Source organism: Pan paniscus, chromosome 19 (genome assembly GCF_029289425.2).
Source record: "Pan paniscus chromosome 19, NHGRI_mPanPan1-v2.0_pri, whole genome shotgun sequence".
NCBI lineage: Eukaryota > Metazoa > Chordata > Mammalia > Primates > Hominidae > Pan > Pan paniscus.
In genome coordinates this window covers 23,695,424-23,719,830 of record NC_073268.2, presented here as the reverse complement: position 1 = coordinate 23,719,830, position 24,407 = coordinate 23,695,424, and the positions used below count along the sequence as shown (strand labels likewise).

At 40.3% G+C, this 24,407-nt stretch overlaps 4 protein-coding genes across 4 annotated transcripts; all 4 read left to right on the top strand.

Moving 5' to 3' along the window:
* The first annotated feature begins 1,602 nt into the window (after positions 1 to 1,602).
* On the top strand, positions 1,603 to 2,597 carry LOC106633959 (keratin-associated protein 9-2). Its single transcript, XM_034943378.4, has one exon. The coding sequence runs from the start codon at positions 1,605 to 1,607 to the stop codon at positions 2,127 to 2,129; it is 525 nt and encodes a 174-aa protein (XP_034799269.1). The 5' UTR covers positions 1,603 to 1,604; the 3' UTR covers positions 2,130 to 2,597.
* Positions 2,598 to 11,658: 9,061 nt separating this feature from the next.
* LOC100981175 (keratin-associated protein 9-6) lies at positions 11,659 to 12,723 on the top strand. Its single transcript, XM_024926176.4, is given in 1 exon segment — positions 11,659 to 12,723. A coding segment is annotated over 1 exon segment (483 nt). The 3' UTR covers positions 12,142 to 12,723.
* Positions 12,724 to 17,494: 4,771 nt separating this feature from the next.
* On the top strand, positions 17,495 to 18,019 carry LOC112437580 (keratin-associated protein 9-7). The gene has a single exon (XM_034943327.1). It carries the CDS (start codon positions 17,495 to 17,497, stop codon positions 18,017 to 18,019), a length of 525 nt encoding a protein of 174 aa, XP_034799218.1.
* A 3,857-nt stretch (positions 18,020 to 21,876) lies between these two features.
* Positions 21,877 to 22,386, top strand: LOC117976718 (keratin-associated protein 9-7). The gene has a single exon (XM_034943380.3). The coding sequence runs from the start codon at positions 21,877 to 21,879 to the stop codon at positions 22,384 to 22,386; it is 510 nt and encodes a 169-aa protein (XP_034799271.1).
* The last annotated feature ends 2,021 nt before the right edge of the window (positions 22,387 to 24,407 follow it).

Genomic DNA, 24,407 nt, shown 5'->3' with positions numbered 1-24,407 from the left:
TATAGATACATTCTCCTACACTATATGGTTTGAGGATAATTACCCCTCACCAAATAGTAACTCCTTTCTCTGTCTGCTGCTCTCCTGACATGAAGAGTCCAAAGTGACTATGCAATAACGATTACTTTTGATTATGCTAAAGAAATAGAGAAGCAAATACTGTAATTTTTATTTACATGAATATTTTTTAAAGCCAAAAGTTAGCTACAGGATTACAACTTGACAGAGTGATTAGCTGTCTTTGGGAATGAATAAGAGGATATAATTGGGAGAGAATGGGATTAATTTCTATTTTCTAACATAGATGTAATGGGGACATAGATGTATTTACAATATAATAATGTATCAAGTTGGAAATTAATAATTTGCATTCCTCTGAAATGAATGGTATTCCTAGAAAATGTTTTAAACATCTTAGAACTCCACGATGAATCAGGTGTCATCTCAACTCATCTAATTAATTCATTAAATAGAAGGAGAGGCTGTGGATGGTGGCTCATGCCTGTAATATCAGCATTTTGGGAGGCCGAGGCAGGCAGCTCACAAGGTCAGGAGTTCGAGACCAGCCTGACAAATATGGTGAAACCCTCTCTCTACTAAAAATACAAAAATTAGCCGGGCATGGTGGCCGGCATCTGTAGTCGCAGCTACTCGGGAGGCTGAGGCAGGTGAATCCCTTGAACCAAGGAATCAGACGTTGCAGTGAGCCGAGATCACGCCACTGCACTCCAGCCTAGGCGACAGAGAAATACTCCGTCTAAGAAAGAAAGAGAAGAAATGATACTGACTGTGCTAGTAACCAGGGTTATGGCTAGAGCCACAGCTTATGCACATTGGCCTGAATCTCAAGCAGTTATGTCATAGAAAGTTCTACATTCTCATCCCGGTAATCCCCACACTCGCAGACAAGTGAGAATGAATGCTCACCCCTGGGCGTAGATTGCTTGATGCTGCCTAAATCCCAGTGGATTTCTCTGCATCCACCTGCTCTCGATCTGCTCTGCCACATGGAACACACTGTGACAGACACCCTCTTCCCAAGTGACGTTCAAATAACTGAAAGACACAGGTGGTGAGGATTGCACAGAGAGATGCCTGTTAGTCTTGAGTCAGAATTTGGTGAGTGAATTGTCTTGGGCCCAGGCATGGATTCATTTTGTCACCGTAAATATATCAGCATCATGCTTCTCCCCGCAGACACTTCCAAGTCTACATACAGCCAACCGTGAGGCTGGGCAGAGAGAACTTCCTGAGCTTCCCAGATCACCAAGAACTATCACATGACTAGATGATGGTCAGAGCAGGAATGATGCTGATGATGAGATGGGCATCCTTTTATCTGAAAGGAAGTTTCTATGAGTAATTCACAATTAAGAAACAGATTAAACCCTTACTTTCCAAAGATTCATAAGATTTCAGAAACAATTTCCCCTTTGACAATCCCAAAGGGACTGTGGAAAACAGTGTAAACAGCAGCAAGGAAAAGTCCTGCTGATTGGTGGAAACTTTGGAAGCCAGGTGTATAAAAGGTCCAGATTGCAAGGGGTCATCAGATTCTGGGAAACTCACCTCTGAACAGAAACCCACCCTCCACCCCTGACACCATGACCCACTGTTGCTCCCCTTGCTGTCAGCCTACGTGCTGCAGGACCACCTGCTGCAGGACCACCTGCTGGAAGCCCACCACTGTGACCACCTGCAGCAGCACACCCTGCTGCCAGCCCTCCTGCTGTGTGTCTAGCTGCTGCCAGCCTTGCTGCCACCCAGCTTGCTGTCAAAACACCTGCTGCAGGATCACCTGCTGCCAGCCCACCTGTGTGACCAGCTGCTGCCAGCCTTCCTGCTGCAGCACACCCTGCTGCCAGCCCATCTGCTGTGGGTTCAGCTGCTGTGGCCAAACCAGCTGTGGGTCCAGCTGTGGCCAGAGCAGCTCCTGTGCACCTGTGTACTGCAGAAGAACCTGCTACTACCCCACGACTGTCTGCCTGCCTGGTTGCCTCAACCAGAGCTGTGGCTCCAACTGCTGCCAGCCCTGCTGCCGCCCAGCCTGCTGTGAGACCACCTGCTGCAGGACCACTTGCTTCCAGCCCACCTGTGTGTCCAGCTGCTGCCAGCCTTCTTGCTGCTGATCAAGTCCCAAGAGAACCACCATCTTCACACAACAACCTTCTGCTCAACTGACTTACCTTTTGGAGGACTAATTTACCTTACTGCTGACAGCAACCATGTTCTCACCCAAATTTTTATGAATTCTCTGCATGTTTAAAATCTTGTGAATCAGCTTGAGGGAGGGCAGAATACTTCATCCTGATTCTCTTTTTCTTATACCTTGTGAATCATGTGCCAGCTTCATGTGTTCTCAATTTTGAGTCATGGTCTCAGCTTTGACTCAAAAGTCAAGAGCTTCATTCTCTTCACTTAAGAAACTTAAGTTGCTGCAAATGATTAAGAATCTTCACAACTATGTTTTCTTTTCAATATACTCATGATTCTTGTATCCTGCTTCCTTCTTTTAATGATCACTTTGGGTTATCTCCCTATAACCAGGGATCTTACCTATATATTTCTTAATAAATAAATTTGGAACTATCATTCATCCCATATGGTGATTTGCTTTATTTGAAAACATTCCTGATATGGGATTTACACATATATCACATACCATATGTATTACCCAATTTGATTCTCAAAACAGACAGTCATGTATTATTGCCTCCATTTTCCAACTGGGAAAATTTTAATGTGTGATGTTATGTAGCTAATAGTGGACAGACTCTGATGCAAGGTTGCGTCTTCTCTTTCTGCCCAAAGACACTTACATTTAACTCTCAATAAAGTAGAAATGACATTGGGACTCAGCACTAGCAAGTCATGCACTTGAGTTTATTTAACAATGGAAATAATAATCTCTAGTATTTGGCAAGAGATAACATTTCAGTTCACAAAAGTCTTCCCAAATTAATTGCCCACCCGTCAGTGAGCAACAGCTACATGATACAGCAGCAGGGTCTGCATTTAGCAGCTGTCATGAATGCAGGGATCCTATTGGCCTATACCAGCCAATCATTCAATTCACGTGCATCAAAGAAATTTTTTAACCTTTTTTTAAGGTTCAGGGGTACGTGTGCCGGTGTATTTTATAGTTAAATTGTGTGTTGCAGGGTTTGGTGTACAGAATAGTTTTTCACCCAGGTAATAAGCATAATACCTGATAGGCAGTTTTTTGATTCTCATTCTCCTCCCACAGTCCACCCACAGGTAAGTTCCAGTGTCTGTTGTTCCCTTCTTTGTGTTCATATGTATTCAATGTTTGGCCCCCAGTCTTATGTGAGAACATGTGGTATTTGGTTTTCTGTTCCTGTGTTAGTTCCCTTGGGATAATGGCCTCCGGCTCCATCTGCGTTGCTGCAAAGGACATCATCTTGTTCTTTTTTTCCTTTTTTTTCTGTATAGTATTCCATGGTGTATATGAAACACATTTTCTTTATCCAGTCTACTTTTGATGTACATTTTAAGTTGACTCTATGTCTTTGCTATTGTGAGTAGTGCTGCAATGAACATACACATGCATGTGTCTTTATGGTAGAACAATTTATATTCATTTGGATATATACACAATAATTGAATTGCTGGGTCGAATATTAATTCTAAGTTCTTTGAGAGATCCCAAAACTGCTTTCCATAATGGTTAAACTAATGTACAATTCCACCAACAGTGTATAAGTGTTTCTTTTTCTACAAAAACTTGCCAGCATCTTTTATTTTTTGACTTTAACAAGAGCTATTCTGACTTGTGTCAGAGGGCATCTCATTGTGGTTTTAACTTGCATTTCTCTAATGATTAGTGATGTTGATCCTTTGTTCATATCCTTTTTGGCCGCTTGAATGTCTTCTTTTGAAAAGTGTCTGTTCATGTCCTTTGACCACTTTCTAATGAGATTGTTTGGTTTTTGCTTGTAAATTTGTTTAACTTCCTTACAGATTCTGGATATTAGACCTTTGTTGGATAGATAGCTTGCAAATATTCTCTCCCATTCTGTAGGTTGTCTGTTTACTCTGTTGATAGTTTCTTTTGCTGTGCAGAAGCTCTTAAGTTTAATTAGGTCCCATTTGTCAATTTTTTCTCTTTTTACAATTACTTTTGGTGACTTCATCATAAAATCCTTGCCTGGTCCTATGTTTAGAATGGTATTGCCTAGGTTGTCTGCCAGGGTTTTTATAGCCTTAGGTTTTACATGTAAGTCTTCGATCCATCTTGAGTTGATTTTTGTATACCATGTAAGGAAGGGGTCCAGTTTCAATCTTCTGCAAATGACTAGCCAGTTATCTCAGCACCATTTATTAAATCAGGAGTCTTTTCCCCACTGCCTATTTTCATCAACTTTGCTGAAGATCACATGTTGTAGGTGTGCAACATTATTTCTGGGCTCTGTAATCTGTTCCATTGGTCTATGTGTCTGTTTTTGTACCAGTACCATGAGGTTTTGGTTATTGCAGCCTGTAATGTAGTTTGAAGTCAGATAATGTGATGTCTTCAGCTTTGTTATTTTTGCTTAGGATCGCCTTGGCCATTCAGGCTCTTTTTTGGTTCCATATGAATTGTAAAACTTTTTTTTTTCTCATTCTGTGAAGGCTGTCATTGGTAGTTTGATAGGAGTGATACTGAATCTGTAAATTGCTTTAGGGAGTATGGCCACTTTAACAATACTGATTCTTTCTACCCATGAGCATAAAATGTGTTTCAATTTGTTTGTGTCATCTTTAATTTCTTTGAGCAGTGTTTTGCAATTCTTGTTGTAGAGATCTTTCACCTCCCTGGTTGGCTGTATTCCTAGGTATTTTGTTGTGTTTTGTGGCTATTGTGAAAAGGATTACATTATTGATTTGGCCCTCAACTTGGATGTTGTTGGTGTATAGGAATGCTACTGATTTTTGTACAATAATTTTGTGTCCTGAAACTTTGCTGAAGTTGCTAATCAGATCAAGGAGTTTTTGGGTAGAGACAATGAGGTTTTCTGGGTGTAAAATCTTATTCACACACAGAGATAGTTTAACTTCCACTTTTCCTATCTAGATACCTTTACTTTATTTCTCTTGCCTTATTTCTCTGGCTAGGACTTTCATTACTATTTTGAATAGGAGTGGTGAGATATGGCATGTTTGCATTGTTCTGGTTTTCAAGAGGACACATCAAAAACTTTTCAGAATGCATCATATCCTCATTTGAAGAGACTAATTCCTTCGTGTCAAATAAATCAAACTCATATCTGGCCTCCTCCTGAAATTTCATTGAAACAGCAAAATGGAATTAAATAATTCCATGTAAAATACAGACCATACCTTATGCAACATTTAGACAATTTGACTTCCTGATAAAAATGTTATCAGGAAAATTAAATAAGGACAAAGTTTAGGATTGAGACACTATGCAACAGGCGCATATGACTTTGCATAATCCATAATCTCTGAGATATCTAATGGGTTAAAACAATGTTTTATGAGGCCAAAATTAAGCATCTAAAGGAAATAACGATTTGTGTTTTCAGGGAAATCAGAAGAATGTAAGAAGGACTGAAAGTAGAAAAATGTGTACATTCTTAGAAGTCATGATAGACAGACGGCTGGTGCTTTTGGCCCTGAACTGATGATGCAACCCAAGCATTCACTAATGGAAGGACTGATTTATACTGGTTCTGAGAGAAATAGAAAAGTCTGGGATCTGGATTACCTTTGTGGGACCTCCTACCAGCATGGGAGTGCTAGAAATACCTCTGATGAGCTAACGATGTAGACTTCCAGGACGGATCCCAACTTCTGAGACTGTGTACCTAGAATGCTTTGGAGACTTGGCTAAGAGACAAAATCCATTGACTGTGATTCTTCTGGGGTGACAGGGTAAAGGAGATGAAGACCTAAAACATTCACTTTGGCCAAGATCAGTTATGCGAGGTAAATAAGTTCTGCAGACCTAGTGTACAGTAGTGTGGCTGTAGCTGAAAATACTTTATTTTATACCTGAAATGGCAAGTATGTGAGCTAATGAATATGTGAATTAGCTTCACTGTGGTGAATATCTCACTAAAAAATATATATATCAAAACATCACTTTTTATACCTTAAATATATACAATTTTTATTCAATTATACCTCAGTAAAGTTAGTAAAAACCAAATCTAGCAGCACATCAAAAAGCTTATCCACCATGATCAAATTGCTTCATCCCTGGGATGCAAGGCTGGTTCAACATATGCAAATCAATAAACATAATCCATCACATAAACAGAACCAATGATAAAAACCACATGATCATCTCAATAGATGCAGAAAAGGCCTTCGATAAAATTCAACATCCTTCATGTTAAAAACTCTCAATAAACTAGGTATTGATGGAACATATCTCAAAATAATAAGAGCTATTTTTGACAAACCCATAGCCAATATTATACTGAATGGGCAAAAGCTGGAAGCATTCCCTTTGAAAATGGCACAAGACAAGAACGCCCTCTCTCACCACTCCTATTCAACATAGTATTGGAAGTTCTGGCCAGGACAATCATGCAAGAGAAAGAAATAAAGGCATTCAGATAGGAAGAGAGGAAGTCAAATTGTCTTTGTTTGCAGATGACGTGATTCTATATTTAGAAAACCTCAGCATCTCATCCTAAAAACTCCTTAAGCTGATAAGCAACTTTAACAAAGTCTCAAGATACAAAATCAATGTGCAAAAATCACAAGCATTCTTATACACCGATAATAGACAAGCAGAGAGCCAAATCATGAGTGAACTCCCATTCACAATTGCAACAAAGAGAATAAAATACCTAGGAATACAACTTACAAGGGATGTGAAGGACCTCTTCAAGGGAAACTACAAACCACTGCTCAAGGAAATAAGAGGGGACACAAACAAATTGAAAATCATTACATGATCATGGATAGAAAGAATCAATATCATGAAAATGGCCATGCTGCCCGAAGTAATTTATAGATTAAATGCTATTCCCATCAAGCTACCCTTGACTTCCTTCACAAAATTTAAAAAAAAAAATACTTTAAATTTCATATGGAACCAAAAAAGAGCCCGTATCACCAAGACAATCCCAAACAAAAGAACAAAGCTGGAGGCATCACGCTACCTGACTTCAAACTATACTACAAGGCAACTGTAACCACAACAGCATGGTAGTGGTATCAAAACAGATATATAGACCAATGGAACAGAACTGAGACCTCAGAAATAACACCACACATCTACAACCATCTGATCTTTGACAAACCTGACAAAAACAAGCAATGGGGAAAAGATTCCCTATTTAATAAACAGGGCTGGAAAAACTGGCTAGCCATATGCAGAAAACTGAAAGTGGACCCCTTCATTACACCTTATACAAAAGTTAACTCAAGATGGATTAAAGACTTAAATGTGAAACCCAAAATCACAAAAACCCTAGATGAAAACCTAGGCAATAACTTTCAGGACATAGACGTGGGCAAAGACTTCATGACAAAAATGCCAAAAACTATCACAACAAAAGCCAAAATTGACAAATGGGATCTAATTAAACTAAATAGCTCCTGCACAGCAAAATAAACTATCATCAGAGAGAACACACAACCTACAGAATGGGAGAGAATTTTTGCAATCTACCCATCTGACAAAGGTCTAAAATCCAGAATCTACAAGGAACTTAAACAAGTTTACAAGAAAAACAAACATCCTCATCAAAAAGTGGGCAAAGGATATGAACAGACACTTCTCAAAAGAAGACTTTTATGTGGCCAACAAACATATGAAACAAAGCTCATCATCATTGATCATTAGAGAAATGCAAATCAAAACCACATTGAGATACCATCTCATGCCAGTCATAATGGTGATTATTAAAAAGTCAGGAAACAATAGATGCTGGCGAGGCTGTGGAGAAATAGGAACGCTTTTACACTGTTGGTGGGATAGTGAATTAGTTCAACCACTGTGTAAGACAGTGTGGCAATTCCTCAAGGATCTAGAACCAGAAAAACCATTTGACTCAGCAATCCTATTACCTATATACTCAAAGGAATATAAATGATTCTACTATAAAAACACATGCACATATATGTTTATTGCAGCAGTATTTACAATAGCAAAGACTTGGAACCAACCCAAATGCCCATCAGTGATAGACTGGATAAAGAAAATGTGGCACATATACACCATGGAATCCTATGCAGCCATAAAAAACAATGAGTTCATATCCTTTGCAGGGACATGGAAGAAGCTGGAAGCCATCATTCTCAGCAAAGTAACACAGGAGCAGAAAACCAAACACCGCATGATCTCACTCATAAGTGGGAGTTGATCAACCAGAACACACAGACACAGGGAGGGGAACATCACACACCAGGGCCTGTTGGGGGGGTCGGGGGCAAGGGGAGGGAGAGCATTAGGACAAATACTTAATGCATGCAGGGCTTAAGACCTAGAGAACAGGTTGATAGGTGCAGCAAACAATCATGGCACGTGTATACCTACTCAACAAACCTGCACATTCTGCACATGTGTCCTGGAACTTAAAGTAAAAGAAAAAAAAGTTGATCTAGTTAATTATTATAAATATATTCTTATCATCAACATTAAAATTAGTTTAGGAATTTCTGGAGAGAAAAGAAACAATATGTTTTCAGTTGCCTATCATTTGATGGATATTGTGTAAATTTTTTATGTACATTATCATTAATTATTGAAAAAACTTTCAAAGTAGGCATTAGTGTTCTAATTGTAGAGATGAGGAAATTGAGGCTGAGAGATGTAATGTCATAGTTTGGTTTTTCCCAGAAGATACTCTGAGAAAAAGATTCCAATGAATACAGTGTATTAGGAAGGGCAGAACAGGACAGAAGGGATTGTGGCAGTGATACAGAAAAGGGCATACTATTAAGCCAGTATCACAGAGATCAACTGAAGCTTAAGCTAAAGGTAAATTTTTCAGAAATGATGAAAAACACACAACTTTGAATTCTCAAACTTCAGGAGTGAAGAAGCTAGAGTCTGTATAAATCCACTCTTTAGAATTTTCAGTTGAATATTTTTCTCCCTGTAGTGTGCACAGGTGACATGACTTTCTGTAGTTGCAATACAAGAGCCCTAAGGCACAGAGATGCAGATTCAGGCAGATGGAAATTGGTATGAGCACCCTAAGTTCCATGATATACAGGTATGGTAATGAAGACCTGTCTACAGTAACATTTGCTCCATTCAAGTCCAGTCTTTCCTTCTTAAATGTAATGGACAGCCATGAACTCTAGGAGAAAAAGGAGGACGAGGAAGAGGAGGAACAGAAGGTGAGAGAGGAGGAAAAAACTAGGAAAGATATGGGAAGAAGACAATATACACAGACGGGAAGAAAGGAACGGAGGAAGAAAGAGAGCAAGAGACAGAAGGAAAGAGAGTGAAAAGGAAGGAAGGAAGGAAAAGGAAAGAAAGAAAGAAAAAGAAAGAAAGAAGAGAAAGAGAGGGGTGGGGAGGGGAGGGGAAAGGAAGGGAAGGGAAGGAAGGGAAGGGAAGGGAAGGGAAGGGAAGGGAAGGGAAGGGAAAAGAAACTACTGCTTTAATAGGGTGCTTCTGAGATTCATAATCTCCATCAGTTTCCGCCAGTTCTATACTCCCTTCATCACTGGCCAGCACTCCTGTTGGTCTAGATAATTGCCTGATGAGGTAGCTCAGAACTTCCTGCCTGATGGGTCTTACCCTCTAGTTACTTACTATACCATTGTCCAACTGTGGTTGCTTTTGTTACTCATTTATGTTTATCAATGGGCATGGATACACTACGAGATATTCCAAGGTTATGGGTAGAATTGTGTCCCCAAGAACTCATATTCAAATAGGGTCATTTAAATGCAATATGGTAAGATAAGGTCATATTGGAATAAATTGTGCTTCTGATTCAATGTGACTGATGTCTGTATAAAAAGGGGAAATTCAAACAGGATGCATATAGAGGGAAGATGACGTAAGAGACACATGGAGAAGATAGACATCTACAGGTCAAGGAGAGAGACCTGAAACAGATATTTCCCTCACAGCCCTCAGATGAAAACACCATTGCCAACACCTTTATTTTAGCCTTCGGAACTGTGAGAAAATAAACTTCAGCCACTTGATTTGCCAGTTTTTAATGGCAGTGTAATACTTTAATATATATAGTAAATCTCTTGAGTTTCAGATATATTCTCCCTACGCTCTATGGCTTCACGAAAATTATCCCTCATGGAATATTAACTCCTTTATCTACCTGCTGGTCTGCTAACATGAAGGATCCAAAATGAAATGACCAGGTTATAATTGCTGCTTTTGATTATGCCAAAATCACAGTGAAGCAAATTCTATAATTTTTATTTACATAAAAGTCAAAGAAAAAACCAAAACTGACCTACAGGATTAAAACTTGATAGAGTGACTAGCTACCTTTGGAGATAAGTAAAAAGATATAATTTGGAGGGAATGGAATTAATTTCTATTTTGTAAACTGGTAATGGGGACTTAGATGTATTTATAATGTAATATTATATCAAGTTGGAATTCATAATTTGCACTCTTCTGAAATGAATGGTATAATTTAAAAAGTTTTAAACAACGGTAGACCTCAAAGAGGAATCAGATATCATCTCAACTCACCTAATTCCCTCATTGAAAACAGAGAGACAGAGAGAGAGAGAGAGAGAGACAGAGACAGAGACAGAGAGAGAGACAGAGACAGAGAGAGAGAGAGAGACAGAGACAGAGACAGAGAGAGAGAGAGACAGAGACAGAGACAGAGACAGAGACAAAGAAATGGCAATGATTGTGCCAGTAACCTGGATTAGGGCTAGAGCCACAGCTCATATTGCTTTGCCTGGACCTAAAGCAGTAATGTCACAGTAATTCCCAGTCCCACATTCTCATGCTGGTAAGCCCCTCAGTCCCAGACAAATCAGGATGAATGGTCACCGCAGCACATAGATTGCTTGATGCTTTGTGAATTCCAGTGAACCCCTCCTCTTTCTACGTGTTTGCTTTGGCTCTGCTCTGCCACATAGAACACATTGTGCTGAACACCCTCTTCCCAAGAGGCTTTTATAGAACTGGAAGAGACAGGTAAAGTAGGTTGTACATACAGAGATGCCTGTCAGTCTTGAATCAGACTTTGGTGGGTGAACAGTCTTGGTCCCAAGCATGGATTCAATTCACCACTGTGAATATATCAACATCATGCTTCTCCCCACAGACACTTCCCAGTCTACATACAGCCAAAGGATGAGACTGGGCAGAGAGAACTTCCTGAGCCTCCCCAGTCACCAGGAACTATCACATGACGAGATGCTGGTCAGAGCAGGAACGAAGCTGATGATGAGACTGCCTTCCTTTTATCTGAAACAAAGTTTCTACGAGTAATTTACAATTAAGAAACAGATTAAACCCTTACTTTCCAAAGATTCATAACATTTAGGAAATGACTTCCTCTTTGACAATGCCAAACTGACTATGGAAAACAATTGTAAACAGCAAGAAAGAAAAATCCTGCTGACTGGTGGAAACTTTGGAGGCCACATGTATAAAAGGTCCAGATTGCAAGGGGTCATCAAATCCTGGGAAACTCACCTCTGAACAGAAGCCCACCCTCCACCCCTGACACCATGACCCACTGTTGCTCCCCTCACTGTCAGCCTACCTGCTGCAGGACCACTTGCTGCAGGACTACCTGCTGGCAGCCCACCATTGTGACCACCTGCAGCAGCACACCCTGCTGACAGCCCTCCTGCTGTGTGTCCAGCTGCTGCCAGCCTTGCTGCCACCCAACTTGCTGTCAAAACACCTGCTGCAGGACCACCTGCTGCCAGCCCACCTGTGTGACCAGCTGTTGCCAGCCTTCCTGCTGCAGCACACCCTGCTACCAGCCCACCTGCTGTGGGTCCAGCTGCTGTGGCCAAACCAGCTGTGGGTCCAGCTGTGGCCAGAGCAGCTCCTGTGCACCTGTGTACTGCAGAAGAACCTGCTACCACCCCACGAGTGTCTGCCTGCCTGGTTGCCTAAACCTGAGCTGTGGATCCAGCTGCTGCCAGCCCTGCTACTGCCCAGCCTGCTGTGTGTCCAGCTGCTGCCAGCATTCTTGTTGCTGAGCAGCACCACAGAGGACCATCATCCTCACACAACAACCTTCTGCTCAACTGACTTTTTTTTTCTTTTGAGACGGAGCCTCGCTGTCACCCAGGCTGGAGTGCAGTAGCACGCTCTCAGCTCACTGCAACCTCCATCTCCTGGGTTCAAGTGATTCTCCTGCCTCAGCCTCCTGAGTAGCTGGGATTACATGCCTGTGCCACCACGCCTGGCTAATTTTTTGTATTTTTAGTAGAGACAGGTTTTCACCATGTTGATCAGATTTGTCTGGAACTCCTGCCCTCAGGTGATCCACCTGCCTCAGCCTCCCAAAGTGCTGGGATTACAGGTGTGAGCTACCACACCCAGCCCCAACTCACTTATCTTTCAGAAGATAAATTTACTTTCAAACTTTACTGATACACAGTATGCTTTCACCAATTTTTTTTATTTCTTTGCATGTTTAAAATCTTGGGAATCAGCTTGAGGGAGGGCAGAATACTTCATCCTGATTCTTTTTTCCTTACACTTTGTGGATAATGTGCCAGCTTCATGTGTTCTCAATGTGGAGTCATGGTCTCCATTTGACTCTAAAGTCAAGAGCTTCATTCTCTCCTTCTAAGAAACTTAGGTTTCTTCAACTGATCAATAATCTTTGCAATCATATTTTTGTTTTCAATTTTGTCCTCACGTTTCTTTTACCCTTCTTTCTTCTTTTCATTGTAACTTTGGGCTATGTCCCTAGTAGCAGGGATTCTTACCTATATATTTCTGAATAAATTCTGAACCATCCTTCATCTCATATGGTGTTTTATTTTACAGAATTGCTGATATGAGATTTACACACATATTGCATGCTATATGTATTATCCAATTTGATTCTGAAAACATGTTATTATGTATTATTACCACAATTTTTCAGCTGAGAACAATTTAATGTGTGATTTTATGTAGCTAATAAAGGACAGACTCTAGTCCAAGGTGAGAGCTTCTCTTTCTGCCCAAGAACACTTACATTTAACTCTCGGTAAAGTAGAAATGATATTGAGACTCAGCAATAGCAAGACATGCACTTGAGTTTATTTAATGTGGGAGGTATAATCTCTCATATTTGCAGACGAAATTTCTGTTCACAAAGGTCTTCCCAAATTAGTTTTCCACACCTCAGTGAGTAATAGTTACATGGGATGACAACAGGGATGGCATTTAATAGCTGCCCTGAGTGAGGATCCCTTTTTGTCTCAGTCTTTGACCAGCTATTTATTCAACTAATCTGCATCAGAAAATTTTGAGAATGCATTGTGTCCTCATGAGAGAGGATCTCATTTGGGGATTTTTTTCCTGGTATCACGTAAATAATATTCTTATATGGCTTCCTTCTCCTGAACACCTGTTGACAAAGCAAAAAGAATTTAAGTTATTTCTTCTAAAATATGGACCATACATTAAGCCACATTAAGTCAAATTGTCCCTCAAATCAAAATGTTATTAGGAAAATTAAGTGAAACAAATTTGGGGATTGAGGGACTATGCAATGGGCATGTATGACTTTGCACAAACCATAAAGGTATAAAACAACCTTCTGAATTTTGTGAGGCAAATAGGAAGCATCTCAAGAAACCAAAAACCTGTGTTTCCAGGGAAATCAGAAGAATTTAAGAAGGAGGAAACGTGGAAGAACTTTCTGATTCATGGAAGTCATGATAGATGGAAAACTGGCGCTTTTGTTCCTGAACTGATGATGCAACTGAAATATTCAGTCATGGAGGGATTCATTGATACTGGCCCTGAGAGAATTAGAAAAGTTAGGGACCTGGTCCACCTTCTTGGGACCTCCTCCCGGCATGGGAGTGGTAGAAATACCTCTGAGGAGCTAACAATGTAGGTTTCCAGGACAGATACCAGCTTCTGAGGCGGTGTATCTAGAATGCTCAGAAGACTCAGCTAAGGGACAAAAGCCACTGACTGCGATAGTTGTTGCATAATGGGGTAAAGAAGCTGAAGAACTATCACATTCTCTTTGACCAACATCGGTTATGCAAGATGAGTCAGTTCTGCAGATCTAGTGTACAGCAACGTGACTATAGTTAACAAAAATGCTTTATTTTATACCTGAAATGTGCTAAGAAGGTAGATCTGAAGTGTTTACACCACAAAAATAAAAAGGAAATGGTAACTATGTGAGCTAAGGAATATATGATGATTCACAATAAGTATATACATATCTCAAAACATCACCTCGTACACATTAAATATACACAATTTTATTTTTATTTATCAATTATGCCTCAATAAAGCTAGTAAAGAAAGAAGTGAGTTGATCTGGTTAATTATTATTCATGTATTCTTATCTTCAACATTAAAATTAGGAGTTCTCTGGACAAAAAAAAAAACTAATATGTCCTAGGTTGCCTACTATTTAATGGGTATTGATTAAATGCTTTATGAACATTATCATTAATTCTTGAAGAAACATTCAAAGTAGGTATTAATGTTCCCATTGTAGAGATGAGAAAATTGAGTCTGAGAGAGGAAATGTAATATCAGAGTTTGGTTTTCCCATAACAAACTCCAAGAAAAATATTCCAGTGAAAGTAGTTTATTGGAAAGTGCAGATCACACCAGCAGGTATTGGAGAAGTGACACAGAAAAGGGTAGACTATTAAACTAGTATCACAGTGACCTTATAAGCTTAAACCAAACAAAACACTATTAGAAATAATGAAAAACAAACAAATTATAATTATCCTACTTCAGGAATGAGGAAGCTAGAGTCTTCACAAATCAGCGCTCTGGAATCATTGGTTGAGTGTTTTTCTCTATGTGGCACGCACAGGCGACATGACTTTCTGCAGTTACAATACAAGAGCCTGTAGGCACACAGATGCAGATTTGGGCAAATGCATATTGGTCTGAGCATACTAAGATCCAAGATACAGGAATGGGATAAGGAAATCCTATCTACAATCTACCATTTGCTCCACACAGACCCAATCTTTGCTTCTTAAGTGTGGTGGGCAGCCACAAACTCTAGAAGAAGGAAGAGGAGGAGGAAAGGAAGAGGAGAAAGAGGAAAGACAGAAAATGAGAGGAAGAAGAAAGACGGAAAAATGAAAGAAAGAGAGAAGAAAGGAAGGAAGGAAAGAAGGGGGGAAGGAAGAAAGGAGGGAAGGAGAGAGGGAAGGAAGAAGGAAAGGAGGGATGGAAGGAAGAAAGGAAGGAGGAAAGAAAGAAAGAAAGAGAGAGAGAGAGAAGGAAGGCAGGAAGGAGAGAGAGAAAAAGAAGAAAGAGAAAGAAAGAAAAAGAAAGAGAAAGAGAGAGAGGGAGGGAGGAAGGAAGGAAGGAAGGAAAGAAGGAAGGAAGGAAGGAGAAATTAAGAAGCAAAGAAAGGAGGGGGAGAGATATGTAAAATGAAGGCCAATGGAACAAGCAACAGTTACTGCTGCTATAATAGGGTGCACCTGACAGTCATAATCTCCATTAATTATCAAAAGTCTATAGTTCCTTCACCACTTTCCAGAAATTTTGCTACTCTAGATAATTTCCGGAAGGAGTAACCCAGATGTTCCTGCCCAAAGGGTCTGAGCCACTACTTACTGTACCATTGTCCACTGTGATTGCTGTTTTCACTCACTTGTGGTTATCACTGGGCATGGACACAGTATGAGATTCTCCAGTGTTATGGGTTGAATGAGTCCCCCAAAATTCATATTGAAATGAGGTCATTGAAAACATAATTAGTTAAGATCAGGTCATATTGAAACAAGTTAGGCCTCTGATTCAATAGGACTGATGCCTGTATAGAATGGGGAAGTTCAGACGCCATGTGCATCTAGAAGGAAGATCATGTAAGAGACACATGGAGAAGACAGACATTTACAAGTCAAGGAGAGACACCTGGAATAGATGCTTTCCTAACAGTCCTCAGGTAAAAACAACCTTGTCAACACCTTAAATTCAGACTACTAGCCTTCAGAACTGTGAGAAAATAAATTTCAGCCACTTGGTTTGCAGTGGTTTATCATGGCAGTGCTAGTAAATTAACATATTCAGTAAATCTCCTGAGCTACAGATACATTGTCCTACATTCTACGCCTTCAGGATAATTACCCCTCACCAACTCTGTTCTCTGCCTTCTAATCTGCTGACATGAAGAGTGCAAAATGACTAGGCGATAATTATTACTTGCGATTATGTGAAAGAAATAGAGAAATAAATATTGTAATTTTTATTCACACAGAAGTGAAAAAGGAAAAGCCAAATTGACCTACAGGGTTACAACTTGATAGAGTGATTAGCGGCTTTGGGGGATGAGTAAGGAAATATAACTGAAAGCGAATGGGATTAATTTCTATTTCCTAACCTGGTAATGGGAACACAGATGTATTTACAGTTATATCAAGTTGGAAATTAATAATTTGCATTCTTCCAAAATGAATGGTATACCTAAAAAATGTTTAAATATGTTAGAACTCCAAGACAAATCAGGTATCATCTCAACTCATCTAATTCCTTCATTAAAAAGAAATAGACGGAGAAGAAATGGCCTTGATTGTGTTAGTACCAGAGTTAGTTAGGGCTAGAGCCACAGCTCATGCAGGTTTGCCTGAATCTAAAGCAGTTATGTGACAGAAAGTCCCACATTATCATCCTGGTAAGTCCCTCACTCCCAGACTAATCAAGATGAATGGTCACCCCAGGGCAAAGATTGCCTGATGTTATCTAAATCCCACTGGACTTCTCCTTGTACCCACCTGATTTGGTTCTCTCTGACACATAAAACACATTGTACCAATCACCCTCTTCCCAAGTGACTTTGATGGAGCTGAAAGACACAGGTGGTGTGGGTTGTACAGAGAGCAATGCCTGTTAGTCTTGAATCAGACTTTGGTGGCTGAACAATCTAGGCCACAGATATGAATTCATTTAGTCATTGTGAACACATCAGCATCACGCTTCCCCCCACAGACACTTCCCAATCTACATACAACCAAAGAAGGAGGCTGGGTAGAGAGAACTTCCTGAGCCTAACCGGTCACCAGGAACTATCACATAATAAGAAGATGGTCACATCAGGAACGATGCAGATGTTGAGAGGGGCTTCCTTTTATCGAAAACAAACTTTCTATGAGTAAACTACAATTAAGCAACAGATTAAACCCTTACTTTCAAAAGATTCATAACCTTTAGGAAACAACGTCCCCTTTGACAATACCACAATGACTGTGGAAAACAATGTAAACAGCAACAAGGAAAAGTCCTGCTGATTGGAGGAAACTTTGGAGGCCAGGTGTATAAAAGGTCCAGATTGCAAGGAGTCATCAGATTCTGGGAAACTCACCTCTGAACAGAAACCCACCCTCCACCCCTGACACCATGACCCACTGTTGCTCCCCTTGCTGTCAGCCTACGTGCTGCAGGACCACCTGCTGCAGGACCACCTGCTGGCAGCCCACCACTGTGACCACCTGCCGCAGCACACCCTGCTGCCAGCCCTCCTGCTGTGTGTCCAGCTGCTGCCAGCCTTGCTGCCACCCAACTTGCTGTCAAAACACCTGCTGCAGGACCACCTGCTGCCAGCCCACCTGTGTGACCAGCTGCTGCCAGCCTTCCTGCTGCAGCACACCCTGCTGCCAGCCCTCCTGCTGTGGGTCCAGCTGCTGTGGCCAAACCAGCTGTGGGTCCAGCTGCTGCCAGCCCAGCTCCTGTGCACCCGTCTACTGCAGGAGAACCTGCTACCACCCCATGACTGTCTACCTGCCTGGTTGCCTCAACCAGAGCTGTGGCTCCAGCTGCTGCCAGCCCTGCTGCCGCCCAGCCTGCTGTGAGACCACCTGCTGCAGGACCACTTGCTTCCAGCCCACTTCTGTGATCAGCTGCTGTCAGCCTTCTTGCTGCTGACCAACTCTCCAGAGGACCATCATCCTCACACAGCAACCTTCTGGCAACCTTCTGTCCTCCTCTTGGAGGACAAATTTGCTTTCAAACTTTGCTGACAACCAGCATGCTCACCCTAATTTTTATGACTTCTCTGCGTGTTTAACATCTTGTGAATCAGCTTGAGGGAGGGCAGAGTACTCCATCCTAATTCTTTTTTTCTTTATACCTTGTAGATCATGTGCCAGCCTCATGTATTTCCAATTTGAGTCATGGTCTCAGCTTGACTCTAAAGTCAAGAGCTTCATTCTCTTTCTCCAAGAAGCTTAGGTTTTGCAACTCATCAATGATCTTCACAATCATGTTTTCATTTTCAATGTCCTCCTCGTGTTTCTTGTATCCTTCTTTTCATGATCACTTTGGGCTATCTCCCTAGAAACAGGGACCATTACATATACGTTTCTTAATAAACTCAAAACCATTCTTCTTATCACATGGTGTTTTTTTATTTTACAGCATTCCTGATATGGGATTTACACGCATATTGCATACCATGTATGTTACCTAATTTGATTATCAAAACAGACAGTCATGTTTTATTACCTCCACTTTCCAGCTGAGAAAATTTTAATGTGTGATGTTATTTAGCTAAAAATGGACAGACTCAGATGCAAAGTTGGGTCTTTTCTTTCTGTCCAAGGGCACTTACATTTAACTCTCAATAAAGAAAAAACTATATTGGGACTCAGCATTAGCAAGATATGCACTTAAGTTTACTTAACAATGGAGGAATAATCTCCTGTATTTGCAGATAACATTTCCATTCTTATATGGCTTCCTTCTTCTTCTCCTGAATACCTATTGACAAGGCAAAATGAACTTAAGTTATTCCTTATAAAATACAGATGCCATCTTTTGAGACTGTATATCTGGGATGCTGTGAAGATTCCAGAGGGAGAGAAAAGCCACTGACTGGGATAGTCGTTGGGTGATGGAGTAAAAGAGATGAAAAACTAGCACATTCTCTTTGACCAACATCAGTTATATAAGACAAATAAGTTTTGCAGATCTGGTGTACACTAATTTGGATATAGTTTAAAATACTTTATTGTACACCTGAAATTTGCTGAGAAAGTGGATCTTAAATATTCCCACCACAAAAATAAAAAGGAAATGGTAACTATGTGAGCTAATAAATATGTGATTATTTCACAGTGAATATATATATCAAAACATAACCTTTTATACCTTACACATACACAATTTTTATTTGTTAATTATACCTCAAAAAAGCTAGTAAAGAAAGAATTTAGTTGATCTGGTTAGTTATTATACATATATTATCTTCAAAATTAAAATTATTTTTTAAGTTTTCTGGACAAAAAAAGAACTAATATGTTCTGGGTTGACTTCTATTTGATAGGTAGTGACTAAATGCTTTATTTTCATTAATATTTATTCTCAAAGAAACGTTCAAAGTAGGTATTAATGTTACCATTGTAGAGAGGAGGAAATTGAGGCTGAGAGAGTTAATGTAATATCATAGTGTGGTTTCTCCCAGAACAGATACCAAGAAAAATACTCCAGTGAAAGTAGTTTATTGGGAAGTGCAGATCACACCGGTAGGGATCAGGAAAGTGATACAGAAAAGGGTACACTATTGAGCTGGTAAGTATCACAGTGACTAACTAAAGCTTAAACCAAAGGGAAAACTATTAGAAATGATGAAAAACACATAAATTAGAATTCCCCAACTTCAGGAATAAAGAAGCTAGGGTCTTTGTAAATCAGCTCTCTAGAATCAATGGTCGAGTGTTTTTCGCTCTGTGGCATGCAGAAGTGACATGACTTTCTGCAGGTACAATACAAGAGCCTTTAGGCACAGAGATGCAGATTCTGGAAGATAGAAACTGGCCTGAGCACACTAAAATCCAAAATATATGGACGGGATAATGAAAACGTTATCTATGATCTGCCATTTGCTCTACTCAGATTTATTCTTTGCTTCTTAACTGTGATGGATAGCCAGAAATTCTAGGAAAAGGAGGGTGGGGAGGAGAGGAAGAAAATGGACAGAAAGGTCTGAGCTGCTAGTTACTGTACCATTGTCCACTGTGATTGCTGTTTTCACTCATTTGTGGTTATCACTGGGCATGGACACACTATGAGATTCTCCAATATTATGGCTTGACTTGTGTCCCCCAAAATTCATATTCAAATAGGGATATTGAAACTGTAATTACTTAAGATCCGGTCATATTGGAATCAGGCTTCTGATTCAGTATTACTGATGCCTGTATAGAATGGGGAATTTCAGAGGTAGTGTGCATCTAGAAGGAAGGTCACGTAAGAGACACATAGAGAAGACAGACATCTACACATCAAGGAGAGAGACCTGGAACAGATGCTTTCCTAAGAGTCCTCAGGTGAAAACAACCTTGTCAACACCTTAAATTCAGGCTGCTAGCCTTCAGAACTATGAGAAAATAAATTTAAGCCACTTGGTTTGTAGTGGTTTATCACGGCAGTGCTAGTAAATTAGTATGTTCAGTAAATCTCCTGAGTTACAGATACGTTCTCCTACATTCTACCACTTCAGGATAATTACCCCTCAACAAACAAGAACCCTGTTCTCTGCCTTCTAAACAGCTGACATAAAGAGTGCAAAATGACTAGGCAATAATTATTACTTTTGATTATGCAAAAGAAATAGAGAAGCAAATATTATAACTTTTATTCACAGAAGCAGAAAAGGAAAAGCCAAATTGACCTACAGGGTTACAACTTGATAGAGCGATTAGCTGTTTTTTGGGATGAGTAAGGGAATATAATTTAAAGGGAATGGGATTAATTTCTATTTCCTAACCTGGTAATGGGGACATAGCTGTATTTACAAAGTTATAACAAGTTGGAAATTAATAATTTACATTCTTCTGAAATGAATGGTATACCTAAAAAATGTTTTAATATGTTAGAACTCCAAGACACATCAGCTATCATCTCAAATCATCTAATTCCTTCATTAAAAAGAAATGGAGAAAGATAGAGAGAAGACATGGCACTGACTATGCTAGTACCACAGTTAGGGCTAGAGCCACAGCTCATGCTGGCTTGCCTGAGTCTAAAGCACTTATGTTACACAAAGTCCCACATTTTCATTCTGGTAAGCCCCTCTCTCCCAGACAAATCAGGATGAATGGTCAACCCAGGGCAAAGATTGCCTGATGCTATCTAAATCCCACTGGACTTCTCGTACCCATCTGCTCTGGTTCTGCTCTGCCACATAGAACACACTGTACCAATCACCCTTTTCCCAAGTGACTTTGATGAAGCTGAAAGACACAGGTGGTGTGGGTTCTACAGAGAGATGCCTGTTAGTCTTGAAACAGATTTTGGTGGGTGAACAGTCTTGAACACCGGCATGGATTCATTTTCTCTTTGTGAACCTATCAGCATCATGATTCTCCCCACAGACACTTGCCAACCTACATACAACCAAAGAATGAGGCTGGGTAGAGAGAACTTCCTGAGCCTCCCCAGTCACCAGGAACTATCACATCACCAGAAGATGGTCAGAGCAGGAACGATGCTGATGATGAGACGGGCTTCCTTTTATCTGAAATAAAGTTTCTATGAGTAATCCACAATTAAGCAACAGATTAAACCCTTACTTTCAAAAGATTCATAACCTTTAGGAAACAACTTCCCCTTTGACAATACCAAAATGACTGTGGAAAACAACATAAACAGCAACAAGGAAAAGTCCTGCTGATTGGTGGAAACTTTGGAGGCCAGATGTATAAAAGGTCCAGAGGGCAAGGGGTCATCAGATCCTGGGAAATTCACCTCTGAACAGAAGTCCACCCTCCACCCCTGACACCATGACCCACTGTTTCTCCCCTTGCTGTCAGCCTACCTGCTGCAGGACCACCTGCCGGCAGCCCACCACTGTGACCACCTGCTGCAGCACACCCTGCTGCCAGCCCTCCTGCTGTGTGTCCAGCTGCTGCCAGCCTTGCTGCCACCCAACTTGCTGTCAAAACACCTGCTGTAGGACCACCTGCTGCCAGCCTACCTGTGTGACCAGCTGCTGCCAGCCTTCCTGCTGCAACACACCCTGCTGCCAGCCCACCTGCTGTGGGTCCAGCTGCTGTGGCCAAACCAGCTGTGGGTCCAGCTTCTGCCAGCCCAGCTCCTGTGCACCCGTCTACTGCAGGAGAACCTGCTACCACCCCACAACTGTCTGCCTGCCTGGTTGCCTAAACCAGAGCTGTGGCTCCAGCTGCTGCCAGCCCTGCTGCCGCCCAGCCTGCTGTGAGACAACCTGCTGCAGGACCACTTGCTTCCAGCCCACCTGTGTGACCAGCTGCTGTCAGCCTGCTTGCTGCTGATCAGTTCTGCAGAGGACCATCATCCCCATACAGTAACCCTCTGGCAACAGATTTATCTTCTGGGGGACAAATTTACTTTCAAACTGTGATGAAAACCAACGAAGTGAACTTAGGGTGAACTTTGCTCACCCTAATTTTTATGACTTCTCTGCATGTTTAACATTTTGTAAATCAGCTTGAGTGAGGGTAGAGTACTTCATCCTGATTCTTTTTTCCTTACACCTTGTAGATCCTGTGCCACCTTCCTGTATTTTCAATTTGGAGTCATGGTCTCAGCTTGACTCTAAAGTCAAGAGCTTCATTCTCTTTCTCTAAGAAACTTAGGTTTTGCAACTGATCAATAGTCTTCACAATCATGTTTTCATTTTCAGTGTCCTCCTCATGGTTCTTTTATCCTTATTCCTTTCATGATCATTTTGGGTTATCTCCCTAGAAACAGGGACTCTTACCTATATGTTTCTTAATAAACTGAAAGCTGTCCTTCATCTCACATGGTGGTTTTTTTTTATTTTACAGCATTCCTGATATGGGATTTACACACATATTGCATACCATACATGTTACCTAATTTGATTATAAAAACAGACGGTCATGTTTTATTACCTCTACTTTCCAGCTGAGGAAAATTTTAATATGTGATGTTATTTAGCTAAAAAATGCAGACTCAGATTTAAGGTTGGGTCTTCTCTTTCTGTCCAAGAGCACTTACATTTAACTCTCATTAAAGTAAAAATTACATTGGGACTCTACATTAGCAAGACATGCACTTAAGTTGACTTAACAATGGAGGAGTAATCTCCTGTATTTGCAGGTAACATTTGCAGATAACATTTCCATTCTTATACGGCTTCCTTCTTCTTCTCCTGAATACATATTGACAAGGCAAAATGGACTTAAGTTATTCCTTATAAAATACAGATGCCATCTTTTGAGACTGTATATCTGGAATGCTCTGAAGATTCCAGAAAGAGAGAAAAGCCGCTGACTGGGATAGTCGTAGGGTGGTGGGGTAAAGGAGAAGAACTAGCACTTTCTCATGACCAACATCAGTTATATAAGACGAATAAGCTCTGCAGATCTGGTGCACTCTAATGTGGACACAGTTTAAAATACTTTTTGTATACCTGAAATTTGCTGAGAAAGTGGATCTTAAATGTTCACACCACAACAATAAAAAGGAAATGGTGACTATGTGAGCTAATAAATATATGATTATTTCACACTGTATATATATATATATCTCAAAACATAACCTTTTATACCTTACATATACACAATTTTTATTTGTTAATTATACCTCAATAAAACTAGTAAAGAAAGAATTTAGTTGATCTAGTTAGTTATTATAAATATATTCTTATATTCAATATTAAAATTATTTTTTAAGTTTTCTGGACAAAAAAAGAACTAATATGTTCTAGGTTGCCCACTGTTTGATAGATAGTGACTACATGCTTTATGTTCATTAATATTTATTCTTGAGGAAATGTTCAAAGTAGGTATTAATGTTACCATTGTAGAGATGAGGAAATTGAGGCTGAGAGAGTTAATGTAATGTCATAGTGTGGTTTCTCCCAGAACAGATACTTAGAAAAATATTCCAGTGAAAGTAGTTTATTGGGAAGTGCAGATCACACCATTAGGGATCAGAGAAGAGATACAGAAAAGGGTATACTATTGAGCCAGTAAGTATCACAGTGACCAACTAAAATTTAAACCAAAGGGAAAACTATCAGAAATGATGAAAAACACTTAAATTAGCAATCTCCATCTTCAGGAATAAGGGAGCTAGAGTCTTTGTAAATCAGCTCTCCAGGATCATTGGTTGAGTTGAGTGATATTCCTCTGTGTGGAATGCACAGGTGACATGACTTTCTGCAGTTGCAATACAAGAGCCCTTAGGCACAGAGATGCAGATTCTGGCAAATAGAAACTGGCCCAAGCACACTAAGATCTGAGAAATATGGACAGGATAATGAAAATGTCATCTATGGTCTGTCATTCGCTCCACTCAGATCCAA